Raw genomic sequence first — 21,657 nt, forward strand, 5'->3', positions numbered from 1 at the left:
GTGAAAAACTTTTGGAGAAAGTCAGGTGCAGATTCTCTAATATTGGTTGTACAGTAGGCATTGCTACCACTCTGTTTCTCCTGATTTATGTTTTGTAATATAAGTTTACTAAGTAATATGGAGTAAGGCTGTGAAGTAATATAAGTTTAACAGGTCACAGAGATCATCTGGCCCAGTCCCTTGGTCTTCAAGCAGGATCTGTTTCAAGACTGGAAATCAAAGTTCCATCAGGTTGCACTGGATTAACATTATTTAATAAGCTCCAAAACCTCATGTTTTTGCAAATAGAAGTGTTAGAGGGTGACAGACAGATGTGATAGAATGCCTATCACTGTGCAAAAGTAGTTTATATTAAGTAGCTCTTTGTAAATAATTGAGACACAAACTTAAAGGGAGAACATTTTTGGCAAACGGCTTGCATAGATAAATCCTCTACTTAAAGATGATTCTATTTCTTGTTTTAGTATTTACCAAAAGTGAAGTTATGTTTCCAGATAACTGTGGACTTTTGGAAGAATAACGCTGTTTGGTTTTGCTGTCTTGTATCAAAATGGATTTTATGGAAACTTAGGTAAAGCTGAGGGTAAAAAGCAATAAAAACAGCTTGAGAAGAATATTTATTAGTTTCATTTTAGCCTCAAATTTTAGTCTCAAATAACAGTACTATTAAAGACTCCTAAAACAATAGGAAAAACTTTTTGTGTCCCAATAATTGACTTCACTGATGGATAGTAGGTCACAGCATTTCCTTTCTGTAGACTATAATGATAAATATACTGGGAATAGTAAACTCAAATTATTGTTTTCGCTTAGAATTTTTCATTTAGAGAGAAATGTGACCAACTTGTGAAAGAAGAGAAAGACTGGAGTATAACTTAGCACTTAGATCTCAGTATTTGTAGCCCTGAAGCTTGATTTTTTTAATAGCTTTTTTTTTGAGAACAACTAGAATTTAAAATGGCTTTTTCTTGAATTTTTCTTCAACATTTGAATTGGTGAGTTACTTCAAAAGTAAGGATGCTTAGGACTCTGTTTAGAAATCCTTCTAAGCTCCTGATGAGCAAAGTAATATGTACATTTTCTGTAGTTGGTGACAGGTTTAGTAAGGCAGAGGAATGCAGATTCTTCAGGAAGATTGATTTTTCTAAGGGAGGTCATAAATACCAGGGAACCCTTTGTGTCAAACTGCTGTAGTATACAGAATGCTCATCTCCCAGCAGGAAGAATTATAACTTGTAAAATACCACTGCAGTATAAGGACTTTTTCATGAGACAGGAGCCTCATACTTTTTATAGCTAGTGTTGTTACTGGGGCAGGGGCATGCAGAGGGCTGCTTTCTCTTGCTCTATGAAATTGTCCTCTCCCGGTGTTTCAAGATTACACATTCAGAGTACTTGAAGCATAAAGGCTCTAGAAACATTGATTTTGTTATATTGCACTGCAGAAGAAAATCTCCCCAGCTCTTCATTCAGCAGAAGAGGTTTCCTGCATTGAACACGGCAGGTTTCTGAATGGAGCAGGTTACTTCCCCATGTCAGGCGATGTGACAGGAGTGCAGATGGTGTGCTGGGCATCTGAACTGGTCTCAGCTGGTATGATAAGAGTGAAGTCATCGCCTGAAGCAGGCAGCACAGCCTCAGGCCATTACAGGGTGTTAGTTCTGTGGCTTCAACTTTGCTTGGTTAGTGTGAATGGGTCTGGATGGACAAAGATTCTCAAATATGTACAAGGAGATTGGTCTCAACAAGTGAAAACCATAAAGGATACATTACCACTGGGGTTTTTTTTTGAGGAATGGCTCTAGCCAAGTGTGAATGAAATACTCCCAGGCGTCTTCATACTATCATAAACCAAACTACTCTCTTCTGTAATGCTGTGAAGAGTGCTGAGTATATCCAGCTAAAAAGTGTTCTCCACACTAGCTGTCAGTATTTGGATGTTTTCTTTAGAAGTGTGGGGTTTTTTTGTAGGAGGGAAGGCTTTGGGGATAAGGTAAATGATCTTTGTTGGTGTAACAAAAGGGAAGTTTCTCAGTAAAAATTCCTTCTGGGGTAATCTTGTAAAGTAGGGTGTGTTGCTAGTTCAGTTGTGATCCTACCCGAAAGTACCCAAAAAAAGCAAAATTTCCAGTTTCTATAGAATTTGTATATGTGGAATCAGCATTTGTGGCATTCATGCACTTCAGAGAATAATTACAGTATTCAGATCTTTGGTCAGATACACAAATGCATGAGTCCATGCTTTAGAAAAGTTTATCATCAAACAAATATAAATACTTTAGGTCACAACACGTAGAAACAATTCAGAAATTATGATTAGTCATCAAATAACTTTTTCATCTTTTTTTCCTTAACACAGAGGTTAGAACTTGATATTTCTGTCTAAATATATAACCTTAAAGACTTTTTCCTGTTTTTCTGTTATGTACATTGAAGGCTAATATTTGACAGATTTAATATTTCTGCCTCTATATGGCCAAATGTGTCACATAGTGACAAAGGGACAGACTATGAAATAAAAGTACTTACACACTTTCCATACATGTGTTATGTAATAGAGTTAATTGTAACTTTCACTTAGTTTAATAAATAATTCCATAGGTACACTAAGACTGTAATAATTCTTATTTTGCTAACACAAAAATTTGTTTTTTAGTCTTATGGTTTAATAATTATTGTAAACTACCTTCAGGACTATGCTTAAGGGTAAGAGGTTGGCAAAATAACTTCCTTCTTTTTCTCCTTAAAGTTAATGATTAAGCATTTTTCTCAACTCGATATTTAAAAAGTGTGTGTTTTGTAGGAAGAAATATTGGTAAATACTCTGGTGTGTTGCTGTGTATGAGCCTTCAGGATGGTTTAGGGTCTTGCACTGAAGATATGTTGGTATAAAAGATTATGTATTACTTCTGTGGTCAAATTTTACAATGTTTTTAAAATATAGTATGAATTCTGTAAATAATAAAGCATGTACATAAAAAGCTAGGGTACAGAGTGTACTTGATGCAGGTTATAGCTAACTAGTAGACAATAATATGTGGTATTTTAACAGTGGGGTATTTTAGTAGCTTGATACAAATGAAGAAAGAATTAATTATTGATTAATGTTCTTTAAATTTGTGAAATACCGCTTAATAATAAATTCTTTGTCTGTTTCATACTGTATGAGACATCCAGGCAGGGGTATTTGGTTGTAAGGGAGGTGAAGCACCCTTTGTGGCAGGGTAAGAACCTTGGCAAGATCCAGTTAGGAATATGGCCCTGATGTTGTGGGAGACTTGGCTTCAAGGAGGGTGGATTGCTTCTTTACTTGACGTGTGGATGCCAGAGAACAATTTTAGCATTTGGAAAAGTTTTTAGCATCAAGATGTTACCTAAGGAAGCACACGTGCACTGCCAGGATGTTCAAAAGTATGTACATGCTGAGGATGGTCACCTGGATGGCAACGCTACTGTGGTAAACCACCTTCTGTAATGAGGGAAACAATGGCAAAACTGCAGATGGCTCTACCTGCTGGACTGCAAGTTTAATGCCATTGAGGCATTAGACTAATACCCCTGCAGTTCAGCTCCTAAGACTCATGGTGTAAACATGTAGCTGGTCCCAGTGCATTTGTTGGTGTCTTACTGTGTAACTCCCTGGTAATAGAACCTGCTTTTCGCTGCTGAGCTCTCTCAGTGACCAAGTATGTAGGAGCAACCAGAAGTCTGAACATCACTGAGTTACATGAAGCTTAAGCTATGATAGGAAAATTAGCTATACCTTTTCTGTGCTCCTTTATCATCCTTTATCATCCAGAACAGGAAATGAGTCGGATCTTTGGGATCATCAAAACTGCTGAGTCAACCATTTCAATTTCACATCCTAGTGGAAAGATTGGCAGTGAGTAGGGCGCTGTTGTTCATTGTAACTGGAACTGTTATTACCAGCTTCTTAACCTGTCATCCCTTCCACATTACCCTGGTGTTTCTCTTATAAAGGCTGGTTTGTTCCAAAGAAGGGGGTTAGTGACACCAGGCAGTCCAAACCTGAGGAGGCTGGAAGACTGTCAGCCTACCTTCCTTAAATCTGCTGACTACTAAAATGCAGCCTTTTCCACAACTGTTTCATTTAGATAATGCCCAGGGTAATTTAAGACATTTTTCTTTTTCCTTCCATGCATGTAGCTATCCTTGTATACCAGTGCTGTTTAATTGTCTTTTTACAAGCTAAATCAGAAAAGTCCTGACAAGTTTCTTTTGCATTGGTTTTTCCCATGCATTTGATAAAAATGCAGGCCTAGAATTGTATGAAATTGTTTGTTGCATCTTTCCGAAATATTCTGACTGATGCAAAACTAAGTTTTGTGTCCCTTTTCTGTAGAGGATTCACACTGAATTTTAATAATGTCTTCATGTCACCTTATTGTCTGACGATATTCTCATGTTTTCTTTGTATGCCAATTATTTCCAGTTTAAAAAGTCAGTTTTCCTAAGATACTTAGTCACAAACCTCTTACAACCATGGGTATGGCATTATATGTGTTGTTTTATTATAATGACTTAATTTCCACAACTTCTTAATTTCCAAGTTCTCTGGCTCTTATGGGTTGTATTCTCTTCTCATTTAGTCATAATGTCCTTGACTGTGTGTCATGAGCAGTGTCTAAGATTTTGTGCCAGCGTTACTAGGAACCATATTGTTCCATAGAAGTTTCTGTAATAACTTCCCTCCAAACTGATAATTCCCCACTTGTACATAGCTTGTTATTGATTCTCTGTTATCTAGTTCATATGCATTTCATAATTCCAGTCTTAATCCTTATTTTCTCCAGGCTCACAGTATTTCTCAGAGCATCAAAATTGACCTGCTCATATCTGTCTTCTTGTCCAGAAACTTAGATTAACTGTAACTTAGTGTTGCATTTTATTATAGTACATATTATTGAGGCCATCCTAATATACCTATAGTAATCTGAATTTTTTTTAAGCACTCAACCTCCTGTTCAGCAAAACAGTATCATCTCAAACACAATAGATTTACATATGTACTTCATACAGATGAAATGTCCCTTGAATTCACTGGCAGCAGTGAATAAAATCTTCATCTTTAGCAGAGCTAAACTTTAAAGAGCTGAGGGAAGAAAGACCAGGAGTAATTCCTGTTCATCTTATTTCTACATTTATTAAAAGTCCAGTTTAGATAAAATGGTCAACAGTTTAGCCCTTGAGTAAATGGGAGATTTTTATGTCTTCTCTGTTAAATGTTATTAATGCTCCAAAAAAAGTGTTAATTTAAAAAGCACCATTTGCATTCACTCTTTTAATATGTGATAGTCTTGCAATAATAAAGTTGGTAGGTTTGGGCTTTTGTGCATATGCAGTAAGAACCTTCCTTTTTTATTACATCAGTAAATCACAGTGATTACAATGATTTCAGAGCTTGCAATGCAAATTACTTTGTGCTTGTGTGTTAGCTATTGTATTTTTCTGCCACAATAATAAAACATTGCCTTTACTCTGATTTCTTTCTTATAATTTTTTAATTCCTGCTTGCAGTTCAGGGTTCCTTAGAGCATGATTAGATCTTTAGTATTTCTTGCCAACTTTTAGTTTCAGCTGGCATGGAAAAAGGCAAGCAGAAGTCCATGCCAACTCTTGCATTAGTTGTGCTGTAAGAACCATTCAGAAGACAGCAAACTATTCAGAAAAGTCACAAAGTCATGCAATGTGAGAAGATAAAATGTTGCACCTCCAGGTATTATACTGAATTGAAGACAAATTCTCCCATTCACTGCTTTCAGCGAATGTAAATTGGTTGTATCATGTCAAAGTAAATGTTCATTTGGCAAAATATTCTCTCTCTGGGGTAATTGGTAGAAGAACTGAGGCGGGGTACAGGACAATAAGGAAATATTGTGATAATCTTCAGCTGGAGCTACAGGAGTTCTGGATAGCAATGAGTCTTGACTCTTGAATGCATCCTTGTAACTGTCATAGTTCTTTATGTGAGAAGAGGTGGTACCATTCCTATCAATATTTTCTTATGGTGCTCCTTTACTCTGACTCCACTGATCTCAGAGCTGGCCCTCTTTGGATTTCTCTCTTTTGCCCAAGTTATCTGTTTATTTAATCATCCAGATGTGTAATTATTGGGTAGCCTTGGTTGGTACCTTTGCACTTATATGATGGTTGATGACAAACTCAACATGACCTGGCCATCAGCAGTCCCAGCCCAGAAAGCCAGTGGGATCCTGGGCTGTGTCCAAAGCAGTGTGGGCAGCAGAGTGAGGGAGAGGATTCTGCCCCTCTGCTCTGCTCTGGTGAGACCCCACCTGGAGTGCCAGTTCTGGTGCCCCCAACACAGGAAGGATGTGGGACTGTTGGAGCAAGTGCAGAGGAGGACATGAAGTTGATAAGAGGTACAAAGGCTGAGAAAGTTGGGGCTGCTCACTCTACAGAAGAGAAAGTTGTATGGAGAGCTCGCAGCAGCCTTCTACTATCTGGTGGCCTACAGGTAAGCCAGAGAGCAACTCTTCAGGGATTGTATTGAAAGAACAAAGAGTAATAGGTACAAACTGAAAGAGGAAAAACTTAGGCTACAAGTTAGGAAGAAACTCTTTCCTGTGAGGGTGGGGAGACACAAGCAGGTTGTCCAAAGGAGGTTGTGGATACCCCAACCTAGACACTCTTAAAAGCCGGGTTGGATAATACTTTGAGCAACCTGGTTTAGTGGGAGGTATCTCTGCCCATGGCAGAGGTGTTGGAACTAGATGATATTTAAGGTCCCTACCAACCCTTAACATTCTATAATTCTGTGTTACCAGTTTCGGATGGGACAATACTGACAAGGTGCCTGGCCACAGTCTTCAAGATGCTGGTGTGCTATGGACACAACCATGTAATGAAGCTTCTGATTCACTCTAGACTTGTCCTCATGCTAGTTGCTTTTCCTTTCATCACTGCTGAACCTCTGTGTGACACCTACACAGAATTGCATACTGTGTGGACTGGTACTGTTAGGACAGGGTCCTAACAACTTACACAGTTTTACATTCTTCAGGCAAAGTTAGGATTGTGTTCCTCTCATGTACTTTGCATTTATCTATGCAGATTTTAATCTGGCATTTTATTACCTTGCTATTCAAAATAATGAAAACTTTTGCAGGAAGGTTTACTCTTACCATGCTGAATAATTTTAATTTATAGTCAATAAATCTTGCCACTTCCTAAACCCACCTCCTTTGCGTGATAATTTATAACTACATTTTTCAATTCAGACTCTCACACAAATACATTTTGCAGGAAATTTAATCATCCTTCCCTTTGCCTTCTGGGCTTGACCATCTTGCCTAGAAATTTCAAAGCAAAGTTAGGATCAAATTGAATTGCTTTCATTTAGATGTTAATAAGTTGAATTGTAATAAGACATTTTTTTCTTGCAACATTAAGAACAAATTTCTGCACCAAGATTAAAGCAGGCTATCTTCAGGAAGTGTTGATGCTTTCAGTGTCATGTTTGTTCTGTTTTCTCCAAATCGAAATCTCTTAAGAGTTTTCAGTAACATAAAATGGAAAATGGATTAGTACAGTTTTACATATGTGTGATAGTACTGCATTACTGATTGAATTTTTTTCATTGCTACTTTAAATTTGTTGTTGATTATCAAAACCAAAATCGTTATTATAATGGAGTATATCTTCTATCCGTGGTTTCAGTGGAGCATATCAAATAAACCCAGGCATCTGAAATTGGAATGTGCAAAAATGCAGTATTTATGTCAACATAAATTTGTTTCTGTTAAATAAGCGATGCTAATGAATCTTCTGTAAAGCTGATTTTGTAATAAGTCAAGGGTTACTGAAGAATTTGCACAATTGGAGGACAGCATTTATCTTTGCAGCAGTATGTCATCTGTTGGAAATCTTTTGTATAAAATCCATTTTACTACTTTACATAAAACTTTCATGTACTTAACTATGAAAAATCACATACTTTAAATGTTAATGGTTGTAAATGGGTAAAGTTAATGGTTGTTTCATTTATACTCAAATAGCATTCTTCATTAGACAACTTAGAAAAGAAAGTCACGCAAACCACCTGCTCTTCTTCCTTTTGTTTTCAACATCACACATTTTCTTAATTTTCCTTCAAGGGGACTTTACTGTGAAATTCTAGATGTAAAAATCATGCCTTCAGCTTTTTGCAGGAAAAGTGGACAATGCAAAAGCATAGTCACCTTGCAGAGCTCACAGCATACAATTTTAAGTAAAACAGACCAGGAAGGAAGTGTAACTTATAACTGGAGAGCTGGAAATATAGCCAGATCAGTGGTTCTTTTTTCTTTATTCAAAATGTAAATTGTAGAGCGAGAAGAGAAAATAGTTTTTCCAAAGAGCAAATTCCATCACCCAGCTCTTTCTTAAACTGTTTTCCCTTTCAATCTCTAATCCATCTGTCCTGCCTGTGACCATCTCTAATTCTCAAGAAAGCCATATTTCAGTTTTTTCAGCACTGCTAGTTAAAACACTAACAGGCCTGATGATATTGGTTCCTGTTCTATGTGATTACAAGAAAATCAGCCAAACTCTCATGTCCCTGGTTCATCTCATCTCATGTAACAAGCAAACCACACATATTTCAAGACAGAACAAATGTTCTCTGAGAGCTTTTGGTAGGTTCTGTGAATAAGGGGTATATGAATAATGTTGTAACATTGTATGTTTTTTTCACATTAATTTTCACTCCAATATAACACAGGTACCTGTTTTATTGGAGGCAAATTTAACATAGCTTAAGGTATTTATCAGAATGTGTCTGTTGCTTTTCTACATGTTGTATGACTAACTTCAAAAATTTTAATCTGAGTGATTGTAGCAGCCATGTTTGCTCAAGCAGAGGCATTTGAGGTCTGGGAGGGGCAGTCCAGAAGTTCTATATTAAAGTTCTGTTTTTCTAAATGTGACAATGTTTATGTCTTGTACATGCTGATGAATTTTACATAGCTTTCGTGATTCTTATCTTAGGAGTTATTAGGAGTTAGTTAGGAGTTATTTTACATTTATTGCCCTATTCTTGATATTACTTCCAGTGTCAAAACTTCTGTTCTTGAAGGAATTGAAGTAAAATGAGCTAAATTATTTGAGTCAGATTTACTGTGCAATCAGGACTTACCTCTCCTGATTTCTTCAGTGTTTAAAAGACCAACTGCAATACCCATGTCAGAATCTGATTACAGCTCAAGTTTAAAACACATTCTTGAACAACATTTTCTATCTAATTAGCACATTTTCCTTATGTATTAATTACAGACCAATCTGTTTGCAGATAAAAAAAAACCCGAGCCTTCTCTCCTTTGTCTGCCAGTCATGGGAAATAATTCTCTGGAGTTAGTAGGTGTTAGCAAAGAGCAGCAGGTTTTAAATATATTTATGATATCAGTATTTTACTACTCCATATGATTTCCCATTTAAGAATAAATACTCATCACATTAATAATGAGCTGTCTTCTAGGGAGGAAACTGATTCAAGATTCATGATTTGTTTAGTCAGCGCAGAAAGTATAAAGGCCAGATATTTTGGATACTAGACTTGTCAGCCACAAAACATGTCTCTTCACTCTATCACAATTACTAATTTGACTGAAGTAGAATGTCTTTTCTTGCTACAGAAATAAATTGGAAATCACTATCACAATCAATTGCTTAATTGACATACTCTATTATATGTGTACCTTACAAAATGTGTATTCAAATTATTTTATTTCAATTATTGAATTCTCTGTCAACATGAAAAAAATTTTTTTGTTAAGGCCATTCAGTTTTTTAATGTTAAGCAGTGCTACCTATTTGTGTATATCAGTACAGTCAGCTTTTTGCTCCATAGACACAAATACAGGGGGCTCTTTAAAAAATTGTGAATGTTGCTAACCTTCCATTAAGGATATGTGCTAACTGGCGTTTAGATGGAAGTGAAGTCAGTGATTCATGCATAGCACCTATGAACTCAGAAATATTACCCACAGACCTATGCCTATGCATTTCCCTTAGTTCTGCAGCTGGACAAAATGAAGATAAACCCAATATAACTGACCTTTTCTTTAGACAGAGGACAATATTTGTTTACTGTGGACACTACTGAAACTCAGACCAAAACAATGTAACTATTTTCTACTGGATGCTTTAAAATTCTATGCCTAAAAATAACCATGATCTATAAGAATAGGTAATGATACTAGTACCAATGCGAGTACTTTTTCTGGGTAGAAGACATTCAACTTAATGTCTCTTTCCCCCTACACCCCCCTTTCTCTCTCTTTGTAGATGCAGCAATTGTTCCACGAAAACTATGAACACAACCGCAAGGGTTACATTCAAGATCTTCACAACAGCAAGATCCACACAGCCATAACACTTCATCCAAACAAAAGACCTGCCTACCAATATAGGCTGCACAATTACATACTGAGTCGCAAAATTTCCGAACTGCGTCATCGGACCATCCAGCTCCATCGAGAAAGTGTCCTGATGAGCAAGCTCAGTAACACTGAAATAAATAAGGAAGATCAGCAACTGGGAGTGGTGCCGTCTTTCAATAACTTCCAGCCACGTGAAAGGGATGAAGTCATCGAGTGGGAGTTCCTGACAGGAAAGTTTCTTTACTCAATGGTGGAGAACCAGCCACCCCGGCAGAGCCTGAGCAGCGTCCTGCGGACTGCACTGGATGATACTGTGATGCAGGTCATGGAAATGATAAATGAGAACTCCAGATCTAGAGGAAGACTCATTGATTTCAAGGAAATACAGTATGGCTACCGCAGGGTAGACCCTCTGCATGGAGTAGAGTACATCCTGGATTTACTGCTTTTGTACAAAAGGCATAAAGGAAGGAAAGTTACAGTTCCAGTGAGACGCCATGCTTACCTTCAGCAATTGTTTAGCAAACCTTTCTTCAAAGAGGCAGAGGAGCTGGATGTAAAAAGATTGCTGGAGGACACCAACAGTGACACTCAATCTTTCTCTTTCCTTTCAAATTCTTTAAAGATTTTTTCGTCGTCATTCCAAGGCACCAAAGACGCTGGGGGACAGAGTGACAAGAAAATACATATTCTTGTCCCTATCACGGGGAGATTTGATACTTTCTCAAGATTTATGGTTAATTTTGAGAAGACTTGTCTGATTCCCAAGCAGAATGTAAAGTTGGCAGTAATTCTCTTCAGTTCTGATTCGGGCCCAGACTCTAGCAAACACATAGAGCTAATGAAAGAGTACAGCATTAAGTATCCCAAGGCAGACATGACCCTGATTCCAATGTCAGGAAAGTTTTCTAGAGGTCTGGCTCTTGAGATGGCCTCATCTCATTTTGACAATGACACTTTGCTGCTGTTCTGTGATGTTGATCTAGTATTCACATCAGACTTCCTCCAGCGATGCAGAGATAACACTATTCAGGGAGAACAGGTTTACTACCCTATCATCTTCAGCCAATACGATCCAAAAGTAATATATGGAGGCAACCCTCCAGCTGACAGTAGTTTTGTTTTCACAAAAAGAACTGGATTTTGGAGGGAGTATGGATTTGGAATTACCTGTATTTACAAAAGTGACCTACTTACTGCTGGTGGATTTGATACCTCGATTCAAGGCTGGGGACTTGAGGATGTAGATCTCTTTACTAAAGTGATAACGTCTGGCTTGAAGGCTTTCAGAAGTCAGGAAGTAGGAGTTGTCCATATTTTTCATCCTGTTCAGTGTGACCCCAACTTAGATCCGAAACAGTATAAAATGTGCTTAGGGTCCAAAGCAAGTACATTTGCCTCTACCATGCAGCTCGCTGGACTCTGGCTACAGAAACATTTGGGTGTCAGGTACAATTGGACTCTCTCCTGACAACTCAGCCTATTTGGCCTTTTTAGGGGAGTTTACCTCATTGCTGTTATTTGATTTTGCTGTTGTAGTTTAAAACTCCCTCCTTGTAGTCTTCCAAAGACTGTTGACCTCAAACGGGCTGACTCTGCTGTTCACTGACGTTTCTTATACCTACTGAACTGGTGAGGTGAATTCCTTCATATTTCCTTTATTTGAAATTCAGTCTTGCCATGGAAATCACACAAGCCCATGGAGCATATTCATCACAAGAGACTGTATTAGGAGAATGTTGTCTTTCAGTTTTTGGATTCAGTATCATCTTTGTTGCATTTCTCTGATTTGATGTGATACAAATATTTACTGGTGAAGGTACCACAAAAGTGCTTTATGCTTCTTCTGGGGATGGAACTCTCTAAGATAAACTTGAGTTTTATAATTTATATGAGGACTTATATGTATAAATGCTACTTTTCTTCATCTTTAGAATTTTTAAAGTAAATGAATAACTATAACTGTACGTTTATTTTTTAAAAAAGAGTAAAGCTGAGGAGCTACTTGCAAATACAACTGGTACTGGCTACCAAGGTCCTTAAATGTCTTATTATTAAAACAAACTCCTCATTGTTATTCAGTCAAAGTGTAAATGAACTTTATTTTCACAACAAACAGTATTTAATCAAATGCTCATCTACACTTTGAAGATTATTTGAGCCAACATCCTTCATTTGCAGGCAAGAGGAAACTATGACTCAACATGGTCATTTATGATAAAGTGCAAGCATATAGTGTTCTTACTTTGAAACACATAGGATAAGTTGTTCTTTCTCTTTTTAGAATGAGTCTCTAATACATACTTAATTTTACATTCCTTTCATAAGGCTGCACTTCAGTGTTAAAAGTTAAAGCTCTAGTTTTTGTTTTACATTTTTCATGAATATTGGTCCTCAGTAGCAACTTGTTGTTAAAATTAAAGTAACTGTAGAATAGTTATTTAAGTTTCAAAATTTACTATTGCTGGTCAAAGTTCCTTGCCAATATATTTATATTAGTGGAGGTTATAAGACTGTTTTCAGATTTATTTCTCCAAACCACCTGAAGTTGCCATATTGTTGATTCATGAAGTAAAGTATTTAATACCAACAGGAGAAATAATAAAATTAATTTCTGTATTTTAAAAAAATGTTTATATAGGGATATATATGTGTGTGTGTGTGCGTGTGTGTATATCCCTATATATATAGATATATAGAGAGAGTAATTTCAAAGTGTGTTCCACTTTTCAGTTCAGGCAGTGATTTGTTACAATCATTGGGTTTTTTTGCCAGATGCTTGGAGCATTTCATGTTATACTGTGGTAAGAGCTTAGAGACATTCAGGAAACCACCAGAATTCAGCTAAACTTAAGTTATTACAGTGGGTACATCAATAACCTCAGTACCCTTGATTTCAAACTATATTTCAAACTGAGCTGGGCAAGAAAAAGTGGTGAGTTTTTTAGCTGTAACTGACTGCTTCTGTGTTTCCTTAAAAAAAAAGCCAACCAAAAAAACCCCCAAAACAGCTAAGTGGTTGGAATTCACTGGCACATCTGTTTGTGGGAGGAATCCAGATTATTTCCTAAGGTTTGAAGAGGGTATGTAGGTCAGTTAATGTCTGTTATCTGTGGTTCTCTGTTCTGGACTTACCATACAAAGAAAAAGGCAACCTTGACAAGGACTGAGTAAATTCAGAATTAAAAGATTTGCCATAATGTGCTCTACGAAAGGCCATTTCCTTGCCCTGGAGAAGGTAGTAATTGTTGTAGGTGAGAACAGAGACTGTAATTCATGTTTGAACCAACCCTTCTCAGGCAGAACTCCTGGCTTGTTATTTTCCTGGAGGCTCTTGCCTTCCTAGCCAAGTATTGTTAGCTCAAATGTATGACAAAAGAAAAATTCACTTTCAATTTATATTATAATTCTTGAAAATTGCTCATCAAACTGAGTGCAAAAGTCACACCTTTTTCCCTTAAAAAAAGCCAAGAACAAAGAACCTGATACATTTAAAAAATCTCAATTAACCAAGGCAACTCAAATTGTAAATATCAAAAACTGATTGCCTGTTGATAAATATTTATGATGATTTCATAAACAAGAAAAAACCTAATGACTTAGAAAGATATCTAAGGAAATCATTGTCTGCTGGGATGTATTCCAGTGTTTATTTCAATTACTTAACTTAGTGGCCAGAAAGTATTTGCTCAGCTCAAAGTAAAATAATAGATTAGAACAAGCAATGAAACCAATCATTCAGTGGGGATAAAGATGTATACAGAGGGCTTGCAGGATCAGGTCCTACATGATAAAAGCAAAATGCTAGTATTTACCAGTACAGATATTTATTTAGTGTCTTGACTGATTCCTTTGTTTATATGATGAATTACTTTGTTAAAAACCTGATTATAAATGTTTATTATGAAATATTGCTTTTTCTTTTGAAATAACTATCCTGAGATAACTTGAGAACTTGTGTTAGTTTGTCTAAGGAAAAATATGCCTTCTAAGGAGATCATATTAAAAGAAAAAAAAAAGCACAAAAGTGTTAATGTTATGTATGTATAGATTAAGATGGGAATATCTGTGTTAATCAACTGTTTGCTGTTCTAATCTGAATCATAATCTTGATTGTAAAATGAAATTTCTATGTGTATCATTTCCCTTTGTAAATGCGTGACAAGTGAATTCACAATAGAACGTAACAATCGATTCTTCCCCAAACCTCCTTCCCCTGGGAATAATTTTCCTGGCTTCATTGTTGGGAAGTGGGTTGTGAACAGCTCATACTTTGGCTTTTCAGACACAGCCATTCTTAAAAAAAAAAATCTCAGCATTTGCTACTCAGAAACCTCAGAAATCCCCAAACCACTGCATCATGGCATGTTTTCCTAGTTGCAGTGCTTAATTTAACAGATCATTTGCGTCTCCTGGATGAAGGAAAAACATCATGTTGGGCTCTCTGGGACTTGATGAGTGTACTCTGCATCAGGGTACTGGCTGTCAAGCTGAAGAAAGGCAGAAGGCCAGGGGGAGGTGTGAGGCTCAGCCAAGGAGTTGGCGCCTTGTGTCACCCCTGTGCTGCCCCCTGTGCTGCCCATGGCCTATCGTGAAACTATGAGTTGGCAGCTCAGACAAGCACAGAAGAGCTGTGCTTGATGCCATCAGCTGCTCTTAAGAAGCAAAAGGGCCATTTTTATTAGGGAGGAATGAAAGGAGGGTCTCAAACTGGGGATTCATTGACGGGGGCGGCAGGTTGTCTTGTGCAGATCATGTTTCTCACTGTCCCCAGGTGCAAAGACCCTGGTTCTACATGGCTTCCCTCAGTTTGCACTCCAAGGGCTTTGAAGGAAGGGGCAAAACTTCATGGGGCTCATGGACCTGCATCATGTACTTGGGTCCTACTATATCATGGGAAGTATGGGGGGAAAATGTGCCACATGGTCTTCCCAAAGAGCAGTACAGAAAGAGGTACCTTCTGCACTCAGCAAGTGGCAGCTGTGCACAAAACTGCCTTCTGGAGCCTTTGCTCTACTGTGTGCTTGATAATAGTTCAAGATTCTTCCCAAAAATTACTGTGCTGATAAAATGACTCCTAGGAGTGTATTGCACATTCTCAATAACTGGAGAGTTGCAGGCAGCATGAGTTAAAAACCACTTTTTTTAATCAGAGGGAAATTAACAATTTAAACTTCCTTTGATGTCTTAACTAGTCACTACAATTACTTAAGATTTAGTTTCCTACATCAAACGTTTTGCTCCAAAGAATGATGCCAGCTTTAGGGCACAAAAAATCCCCCACATGTGTAGTCTATATCGTATTTTCCTGCAACTTGAAATCAGTTAAAATTTATGGGAAAAAACAGGGATTAGAAATTGATGAGTCGCTGACTGGGGAAAAGGTTTAGGTTTCTGCTGTATTTTTAAAAGATCATCAAATCAGGAGAAAAATAAATACTGTGTTAGATACACACAAAAATGAACCATGATGTTAATAGTGATAATTGTGGTCCTAAAATGCAGCAAAATGAGATGTTTCACTAAGTCTAACTATTTAAAATGACTGAATATCTGTTGTACATCTGTAAGTAATGTGTAATTCATTTTTAATTTATTAATTTCTTAGAATAATTTAAATTTTCTTCCATCAGCATATATTCACTTGATTAATAAGATTACTTGTCATGACTCACTCTCAATTTCCTATTTTTCTTTTTCTTCGGTCTCCCCATTTGCAGTATTTGTTACCACAGAATTGAAACTTTTTGAGCTAATATATGATATTTCTATTACAGTTTTATGATTTCACTGCCACACAAAACTGCTGAACTAGAATATTTTAGTGAATAAGTTTCCAGGCCTATTTCAAATTGTTTCCATTTGCCTGACACTGTAAGTTAAAAGTGTTCTAAATATTATTACTTCATTTCTTCCTCTGGTCTCCTTCATACCAGAATCACGCTAAAGCAAGGAAAAGCAAAAGCTTTGTAATGCTTACATCTAGGAAAATTAACATAACCAAGGGATTTGTGTGATCCCTTTTTTTTTCCCTTTTCTTTTTTGTTTTGTTTTGTTTTCAAGTCTTCTATCTAAAATTTCAGAACCTTACTTAGCAGTTCTATAATTTTAATAAAAGAAATAATGGTTATTAAGATGTAAGGCAGCACATATATTAGCTTCACCCTACAAACTGTCATTTTACATGTTTATTTTCCATTCACTTTATTATTCAACAGATGTCTTCTATTTGTAGGAACTTTAAAGGTAGATTAAAAGCATCCTTGCTGGTTCAGTATTAACCTAGCCTTAGTGGAGAGCTTAACCATGTAGGCAGAGATCCAAAGATGTAATCTATACTGCAGGCTGCTGATTCAATGAAGATATTCCTAAAAGACATGTATTCTAGCTAACATTGGTGCAAACATTTTACTTAGAGCAGGTAAATTGTCTTTAGGTGATTTCTGTAAAAAAAGAAAAAAAAGAAATTAAAAAAATTAAAAATGCTTGTGCTTGAGATTATTAGCATTGTTATTACTGGTTATTTGGGAAGGCTTTATGACTTACTGTCATTCTTGATTAGGGTAATATGGAGCAATAAATTATGCTTGTTTTTCACATCTGTCCATACACTGTTGGGTAAAGGAAAGAAAAGCGAACTAACTGCTTTGGAGATGGTGGTCTAACTGTGACTGACCAGAGGGAGAGCTGCTTGGTGTAGTTCAACTTTGAAACCAAAACTGCGACCTGCTAACAGGTAAGGACAATTTCAGCATAAGAAGTAGCAGCCTGAGTTTGTGCAAGGTATCGTGGTATCTGGGGATCCACCTTCGTGCTTAGTGAGTGATTGCCAGGAGCAGGCACTGTGCAGTCTGAATACAGTGCTATCAGCACTTGAAGAAAAAAGTGAGCAATGCAGTAAAATGTGTTTCACAGGTGACAGGATAGATAGTAAGGATGTAGATCCAGAGAGCTGTATATCTTTTCTTATTTTAGGAGAGTGGAAGATAAAACATCTTTTAAAGAAGAGCTCTGCTTTACTTTCTTCCCGAAAGCTTTTCCCCTTGTACATTCCATTTGTACATGCAGAGAGAAATGCTGGGACAGTCTGGAGCAATATCAAGACTGTCCACACCTGATTTGTTCTGACCAGCAAGCCCATGGTTTGGAAGTGATAGCTGAGCTGGCAATTTTTAGTCCCTCTTTTTCTCTTTTTAGATATGATGCACTTTATTATTATTTAACTAAATGGGATCTTTGGCAGCTTTGTGTCACAGATGCTTTAGTGCTTTGTGCCTAAAGATGCTTTAGTTTTCCATTGTATCTTCATATACTGAACTGTTACATGGCACATCACTGTTTTAAATTATGAAGTTCCTTTTAACAAAGGCTTCTGGACAGTAGTTTTCATCTGATGTAACCTTGCAACCACATCTGTATGGCTGAAACAATTCACGTATGGTAATTTATTTGTTGCATTCATACAATGGTTTTGTTTGGTAAAAAATTGAATGTGAGTTACAATTGAAGATTTTTTGGTGACAAAGTTGAGCAAATCTGTTTAACTGGGACCAAGCATTGAGCCATTCCTCCAACATGTGCTGTTACTGGAGGACATCCAGAAACTAAGGTGTTTTTAACCAAAAAGGTTATAGGGAAATGTCTTTAGTAAAACTGAATGGGAAACAGTTTTGCACTTCAGAACAGCTGGTAACAGAAGATCTAGCTTGCCTATAAAAATATATCAGTCGACTTCTGCCACAGTCAGCCAATGTTTAAGGGACAGACACAAGGGCAGATCCCTTGATCTTGCACTCATGTGTGAAAGAGACCAGAGAGATCAAGATTTAACATGCAACCCTTAGAAGAGAGTCCACTCTGAAAGAAGCATGGATGTGGACAAAGGGAGCATGCAAGAAACCACAGAGAATATTCTTCTTTTTCTTTTAGGCTTGACATGGTGCTGTGCTCTTCAGGGAGCTACCAGGTCTTCCTGGATTGAGCTTGGCACTAGGCAAAAGAAGCACTAAAAAAAAGCATAAATGTTGTGTATATGACAGGACTAGATACTGGTGGGTGATGGGAAAGAAAGTGCGTGAGAAAACACATAAGGAGCCAAGAAAATGATTTTTTTTTTTTTTTGCCTGTGAAATAGAAAGACAGTGTGTGTGTAAGCTATTTTACTAGCCCTTATATGTAGGGGAAAAAGTGAGTAATTAAAGGACATAGATTTGAAAGGAAGGAGAAGACACAATGCAGGAAACAGAGTATGTGTCTGAACATAAAATTTAATTACAGTAGCCATTAAAGTACAGTGAAAAAATAGCACAAGAAATACCAGGAAAGAAATCACAGGAAGAAAGGAAGAATTGAAAAATATTTAATAAAAAGTAACTGAAGGACTAGCATAGGGCATAATTTATGCCCTGGATACAGAATACTTCATAATGCCATTCAAGAAACAATGGAAACATGTTTTGAAAAAACATTTCTGTAGCACTGCATCCCACTACTTTACCTGGGTGCTGCTGAAGGACCAAATGCCAAGGTAATGCTAAAATATTTTTTCTTTTGCTTGATTTTTATCAGAGCCCAAAATACCTACATCTTTTTCGTATTGGTTTGCCCCCAGCCTGCATGGTAAATATCTAATCAGCTACTGTGTTACAGGGATTTTGTGGTTTTGAACTCAGTAAAACATACAGGAGATATCTTTAATAAGCAAAATGGTGGTACCAATGCTATCACACATCTGAATTTATCTTTTTGTGGTTAAAATGTCCTCCAATTACAAAAAGTTGGCAGTCAGCAGGAACTTTTGCAGTCTTGCCCCACCTTTTGTTCCTTCTCGCTTTCAATGTCTAGCTTCTGCTCCATTTAGGTACTGATGACAAATTTAGACCATGGAAAAACTAAAGGAAACTAAGGAAATCTATCTCCTTTTAATAGCATCATACCAATGCATTTAATTTTTCACACAAACTTTGTTACAAAATTATGTATTTAAACCAAAATCATATATCCCAGATAAAATTATGTTTCAGAGTTTTTCCTAGTTTATTCATACAAATATGAAGTTAGACACTGTAATGATGTCACTGATGTGTAAAATTGCTGAACTACAGCGTTTTGTTGCATTAGTTCCCAGCTCTGTTTAAATCTTCCCAGATTTAAAATGCATCTCCAAAATTAGGTCTGAAGTATATGGGAGTCACTGATTCAGCAGATATTGAAAGGCTCAGTGACACAAGAAGGCAAAAGCCTTGGAAGCTGAGATAGAAAACACTGAAGAAGCAGACCTTGAATGTTCTCAGGAGTGGGGCATCTCCCACCTCCCTGGGCAATCTGTTTCCATAATTTACCAATCTCATTGAAACAAAACCTTCCTCATGTCTAATGGAAGTCAACTCTCTTATCGTTTAAAACCATTACCCTTCATCCTGTTGCAACAGAACTGACAAAAAGGGCTGTCCCCACCTCTCTCTTAGCCCCTGTTGAGGTACTGAAATGTTTCTGTAAGGTTTCCATGGGGCTTTCTCTTGCAGGATGAACAACCCCAGCTCTCTCAGGCTGTGTTCATACAGGATGTACTCCAGCCCTTTGAACATGTCTGGACCTACTCCCACGCAGTTCCATGTCCTTCCTGTGCTGGGACCCCAGAGCTGGATGCAGGGTTCCAGGTGGGCTCTCACCAGAGCAGAGCAGAGGGGCAGAATCCCCTCCCTCCTCTGCTGTCCACGCTGCTTTGGATGCAGCCCAGGACACGTTTGGCTCTCTGGGCTGGGAGTGCCCATGGCTGGGTCATGTCCAGCCTCGCACCCACCAGCCCCCCCAATCCTATTCCCCAGGGCTGCTCTTGTTGACAGTCTCGCCTGTGCTGACAGTGGGGGTGGCCCCAACCCAGTTGCAGCACCTTGCACTTGGTCTTGTTAAAACTCATGAGATTCTCATGGGCCCACTTCTTGAGCTTGTCCCAGTCGCTCTGGGTGGAATCCTATCCTTCAGGTGTGTCAACACCACACTCAGTCTGGTGTCATCTGTGGACTTGATCCGTTCATCTGTGTCATGTTAATGAAGATATTAAATGGCATTGGTCCCAGTATGGACCCCTGAGGCACACTTCTTGTCACTGGTCTCCATCAGGACACAGCCATTGACCGCCACCCCCTGGATGCCACCCTCCGGACGCCACCCTCCAACCAACTTCTCATCCACTGAACAGTCCACCCATCTAATCCAGTTTAGAACAAAGAATGTTGTTGTGGACCATATAAAAGTCTTTATGGAAGTCCAGGTAGATTATATCCATAGCTCTTCCCTTTCCAGTGATGGAGTCACTCCACTCTAGAAGGCCAGTGGGTTGGTCAGGCAGGAAGTGAAGCCATGCTGGCTCTCTTGAATTATCTCCTTCCCCAAATCCTGCTCAAAGACGGGTAGAATCCACTGATTTCTCTTTCACTTAGTAGTCTGAATTTGTTTTCACAGTAATTTGTACAACTAAAACCTGCTGGATTGAAAAACATCAATGGGGTGAATACAGGTGCAAAAAAGCTCAATGATATAAATATGCTACAGGGGCAAGACCCAACAATGAGCAGGCAGAAGATATATGGAACATCTCAGAGAAGCTTTTCAATTGATATTTCTAAGATAAACTGCTGTGCTGCTGTTGTTAAGAAGTCAGCTACTGCTGAGGACTGAATTGAGACAGTAAGTTAACGACCAGTGTGCCCAGAGCTTTCTATTAAGTGCTAACTTAACAGATGGGATACTTATATTAATAAACTGAGTTATTGCATATTTGGCATTTAAAAACCTGGGATTGTGATCAAACTGCTATTGAAAAGTGAATTTATTTTCCCCTTTCATGTGCTTTTTTAATAACATCAGGTAATTCTAGATAAAATTTTGTCTGAGCTTCAGTTCCTGCAATCCTAATCTAAAGCACCGAAGAGCAATTATAATTTCCTGATGGCAAAAGAAAATATGCTCAGGCAAACTTCACTGACTGATAGAAAACATTCTGTATGTATTGCTATCCATTAGGATTATAGAAACAAGAGAATCTGTGTTTTGTCTGTTCTTGAGGGGCTCCTTCTGTTACTGCTCTATATAATCTTTCATTTTTGTCTGCTAAGGGTCACTTAAACTGGTTGAATAGGGTGGTCGATAGTAGTAGCAACAAATATATGCCAATTTTCTTGTCATTATAAGGCTGTCAAACCAGATCAGTAAAGATAAAAACTCTGGAAAGCAGCAAGTGACTAATTAAATTATTGCT

The 21,657-nt window shown here is 37.6% G+C and overlaps 1 protein-coding gene across 1 annotated transcript in view; it reads left to right on the forward strand.

Annotated features, from left to right (window-relative positions):
* The window catches only part of CHSY3 (chondroitin sulfate synthase 3), a 138,663-nt gene extending 125,659 nt beyond the window's left edge, over positions 1 to 13,004 (forward strand). Inside the window, exon 3 of the mRNA XM_030968567.1 lies at positions 10,303 to 13,004. Within this exon, the coding sequence (XP_030824427.1) occupies positions 10,303 to 11,868 (1,566 nt within the window). The 3' untranslated portion in view covers positions 11,869 to 13,004. The remainder of the gene's footprint in view (positions 1 to 10,302) is intronic.
* Positions 13,005 to 21,657: the final 8,653 nt, after the last annotated feature.

Source organism: Camarhynchus parvulus, chromosome Z (assembly GCF_901933205.1).
Source record: "Camarhynchus parvulus chromosome Z, STF_HiC, whole genome shotgun sequence".
Classification (NCBI taxonomy): Eukaryota; Metazoa; Chordata; class Aves; order Passeriformes; family Thraupidae; genus Camarhynchus; species Camarhynchus parvulus.